This window comes from Danio aesculapii, chromosome 6, assembly GCF_903798145.1.
Source record: "Danio aesculapii chromosome 6, fDanAes4.1, whole genome shotgun sequence".
Classification (NCBI taxonomy): Eukaryota; Metazoa; Chordata; class Actinopteri; order Cypriniformes; family Danionidae; genus Danio; species Danio aesculapii.
This window is the reverse complement of record NC_079440.1, coordinates 51,834,322-51,838,799: the sequence shown is the minus strand read 5'-3', so window position 1 is coordinate 51,838,799 and position 4,478 is coordinate 51,834,322. Positions and strand designations below refer to the sequence as shown.

General features: G+C 42.5%; 1 protein-coding gene across 1 annotated transcript; it reads right to left on the bottom strand.

The window, feature by feature from the left end:
* Window positions 1–245: 245 nt before the first annotated feature.
* kcna3a (potassium voltage-gated channel, shaker-related subfamily, member 3a) lies at window positions 246–2,307 on the bottom strand. The gene has a single exon (XM_056459149.1). The coding sequence runs from the start codon at window positions 2,225–2,227 to the stop codon at window positions 680–682; it is 1,548 nt and encodes a 515-aa protein (XP_056315124.1). The 5' UTR covers window positions 2,228–2,307; the 3' UTR covers window positions 246–679.
* Window positions 2,308–4,478: the final 2,171 nt, after the last annotated feature.

The following is a 4,478-nucleotide window of genomic DNA, read 5'->3' as shown; positions in this document are numbered from 1 at the left end:
GATTTTTCTAATATTGTGCAGCCCTAATATATATATATATATATATATATATATATATATATATATATATATATATATATATATATATATATATATATATGTTTGATCATGTTCTTAATGAATAAAAAATGAATGATACTTTTAAATGGTAATATATAATGGCTTACTGAAAAACGTTAATCAAATTCTATTCAAATCAGCATATTAGAATGTTATTTCACAATATTACTGATTTAGTGTATATGAGATCATAAATTATCAGATTTAATTATCAGAGACATAATTATCAGAGATCAGATTATCTTCTGTAAAAAAACTTGAATAATCATAGCAGTCCCAAACTTTTCAACTGTAGTAGAGATACTTAAATGTTACTCTAAAAGCTCTTGCCATATCAAAAGTATTTGCATATACGATGACATTCTTCCCTCTAGCTGCCTTGTTTATGTTGTTTTTCATTTAAAATAAGCTACTTCTTGCATTTACTTTTATACAAATGATATTTCTCCTTCTACGTTCCATAAAAAATATTGTATTTTGCGACCTGAACAATAAAATCACACTGTCCTCCGCTGTGGAGGACTTTTAGCCCCGCTGTACCCTAATATCGCAGCACCTTGCGTTTGCAGAGGTGCCATCATCGTAGTGATTATTGTACGACTGTCTGGCACTACACGATTTACACGTCTGTGAAAATCTTTTTAATATTCACGCAGTTTTGATTGTTCTGGTTGGAGTAGTTTGGCTGTTTGAAAGCACTATTTATTCCTTCCTCTATGACCATATATTCCGATTTGCTGAGGGAGGACGTGCTCTGTGTCCGTTTCAGATCTTCTGTGGAGTTGAGATGCTGACAGCTGCCAACATGCAGGTATTGTGCGTGCTCTTCCCCATCGGTCTCCCGGTGGTAAAAGTAATTGAAATTGGACACAATGACAGGTACGGGCAGCGCAATGGTCAATACACCGGCGATGGCGCACAAAGAGCCAACAATCTTCCCTCCGATGGTTACTGGATGCATGTCTCCATAGCCCACTGTAGTCATGGTTACCACAGCCCACCAAAAAGCATCAGGGATGCTGCTGAAGCTGGATGTAGGGTCATCTGCCTCAGCAAAGTAGACGGCGCTGGAAAACAAGATGACCCCAATGAAGAGGAAGAAGATGAGGAGTCCCAGTTCCCTCATGCTGGCTTTCAGAGTCTGGCCAAGGATCTGCAGGCCTTTGGAGTGACGTGAGAGCTTGAAGATGCGAAAGACCCTCACCAGACGGATCACTCGGAGGATGGCCAGCGACATGGCTTGTTGACCATTGCCTTGTCTTTCAGCCAGCTCCGTCCCCAGAGTGATGAAATAGGGAATAATAGCCACAATGTCAATAATATTCATGATGTTTTTGGAAAAAGTAGCCTTGCTGGGGCACGCAAAGAAGCGCACGAGCAGTTCAAACGAGAACCAGATGATGCAAAGGGTCTCGATTACAAAGAAAGGGTCTGTGAAAGTGCTGGACACGAAAGGGCCAGTGACGTTTGCGATAGGAGACACAGTGGTCGGGTCCTTGTCGTCCCTAAACTCGGGCAGCGTCTCCAAACAGAAAATCACAATGGAAATCAAAATGACCAGAACGGACACAATCGCGATGCCCCTCGCAGGACCGGAGCTCTCGGGGTACTCAAACAAAAGCCAAACCTGTCTCTGAAATTCGTGGTCTGGAAGAGGTCGCTCTTCTTCCTTGATGAAGCCCTCGTCCTCGCGAAATTTCTCCATGGCTTCCTCTCCAAGTTGGTAGAAGCGGATTTCCTCCGAGAAGATGTCAATGGGCACGTTTACGGGTCTGCGAATACGCCCCCCGGACTGATAGTAGTAGAGAATGGCATCGAAGCTCGGTCGGTTCCTGTCAAAGAAATACTCGTTTCTCAGCGGGTCAAAGTAGCGCATCCTTTTCTTCGGGTCCCCGAGCAACGTGTCCGGGAACTGGTTGAAAGTTTTGAGCTGGGTCTCGAAGCGCAGCCCGGAGATGTTGATGACCACCCGCTCGCAGCACTCGTGGTCGGGCTCGTAGCGATCCAGCGACAGGTGACTGGGCAGCGCCGCCGTTTCCTCCAGCATGTTATCGCAGGCGACCACCGTCATGATGTCCTTCTCGGTCTCCGCGTACCCGTGGTTGTCGGCGTTGTTACCCCGGTGGCTGGCTGAGGGTGAGTCGATGAGGTTGTAGTGGTCATCCATACAGGTGAGGAGACGGAGCGGCAGAGGGCGACCCGCCTCCCCTACCTAACATCGGGTGAACTGACGGGCTTCTCTGTCGTGCGTTCTCTTTTCGCTTCTTAACACACTGTCGCCGCCCCACCGAGCTTTATAAACACATGTCTACTCCCGCCCACGGCGAGCATATGCCTGACACATTTCCAGCACTCGCCCAATCGGAGCGCAACTAGACAGGAGCATCGATCCTCGGAGAGCGCGCCTGTGTTTTGCCTCGCGCGCACGACGCGAATCATTCACAAAGTACAAAACACGACTCGAGATCTGCAACAATAGCAAAGGCGCGCTCTCACACACAGTGTGTGAAGTAGACGAAGACCTTTGAAAACAACATCTGCTCTTTATCTACAGGTGCTTTCCATGCAACCCATATTGGATTTTTACACCTGTCGCATTTGCAAACTTGCAAGTCTTGATAATTAGATTGCAAAATAATAATGTCCCCTGTCGACACTGAAGGGAAAGCAAAGTGTTGCTATGGCTACCTCATTACGCCAACGTCATGTGATGATTTATATATTAAGACTGCAAGCATTAAGACCCATTCCATGGTGACATGCAATAATAAGCTGAGGAACATATTTCCACACATCAAGAATGTCACTTGTGCTACCTATTTTAACATATAGTATAAAAGTTTATAACAAATACTATGATGTCGTTTCGAATGTGTTTAAACGGCTCACTTTTGTCATTCTCTTAAAAAGAGCATAACGTAAAATAACACTTCCCGGTTTTAATACACTGGAATGATTGCTATTTAACGCATGAATGATTTTCTCCGGGCTTTGCCTGAGTGGAGCGTTGATTGGCTGCACGTTCCTGGGAAGCCGCGGAGCTCTCCAAGGTGCTGAAGCGGTGCACGCGCTTTCAAGAGCGCGCGACAGAGGAAAACACGAAGAGATTGACCTTGTAGTCGTTTGTACAGCGCTCTTTCGTCATTTTCGGAGTATCTGCAAATCAAAGATGCACTCGTAAAATAGGGGAACCAGGTAAACCCAACATGTGACGCCTTGGGGGAACCATTTGGTTACCTTAAAATATCTTTAGAAGTGCTATAGCATAGATTTCTTTACCATAGATCTCTTTACCATAGAACTATAGATTTTAAGGGATAATTCACCCCCCCCCCCCCCCCCCAAAAAAAAAAAAACAAACAAAAAAAAACAACAACAACTCACTACCAGGGCCGCTGCTGGCCAAAAGGGTGGCCTAAGCAAACAATTTACTGATGTGCCCCCAACACAACAACAAAAACACACAAACAAATGTACACACACACGAACATATATATATATATATATATATATATATATATATATATATATATATATATATATATATATATATATATATATATATACATACATACACACACTCAAAATGATATTTAAACATTCAAATATTTACATTACAAAAACACAGACATGTGTTCTGCATAAGCATTCCTAAATTAAAACATTTACAAAAGGTAAGTTATAAAACCCTCTCTGTACCTGTAGAGATGGACAGTCCTCAGTGCTGCGTCCCTTGTCTGTGCCTGAGCTGCTGGTGTCTCTGGTGCAGTGCTGGATCATGCTACCTTACCTTTTGTGACAAATTTCAGCATTGAACCTCCATGTACAATGCAGTAGAAATTAGTTGTTTAATATAAAACTCGTGACATACCCTGAAGACAATGGGATAATCACGCACTCTTTATAATGTTTACAAACTACAACTAAAATGTGAATTTAACTTGCACTATAATCTATGTTGACAAAAGCTGAGCTTTTCTGTCAGTATACATCAAAGTCATTTGCCTTTTTTAAGAATGAATGAGTGTACTTGATACAAAAACTTTTAGTTAACATTCAGAAAAAAATAATCATTAAAGAGTCCATCCAATAAAATGGTTTATGGCCTGGGGCTTAGTTATTTCCCTCATTTTATATTACTCGTGTTTCAGAAATTTCCGAATATCAGTCAGTTTTGTTATTTTATTTAGTAATGTACAAAAAAATGAAAAACTGTCCAGTTAAAAACACCAATCCACCAATGTAAAGACTAAAGAAATACATCGATACAGCGAAATTAACTTGGCAGCTCTCAGAGAGAAAAGCTGCATTAAGAAATGCCACAGCCATGCCACCCGGCAGACCAAGACCGGTTACTCACTAAAGCCAGGCAGGGCTGAGTCTGGTCAGTAACTATGGGAGGCCACATGGGAAAACTA

What these genes read in the sequence shown, in the direction of transcription:
- kcna3a (XM_056459149.1), bottom strand. Translation starts at nt 2,227, where the DNA reads ATGGATGACCACTACAACCTCATCGACTCACCCTCAGCCAGCCACCGG.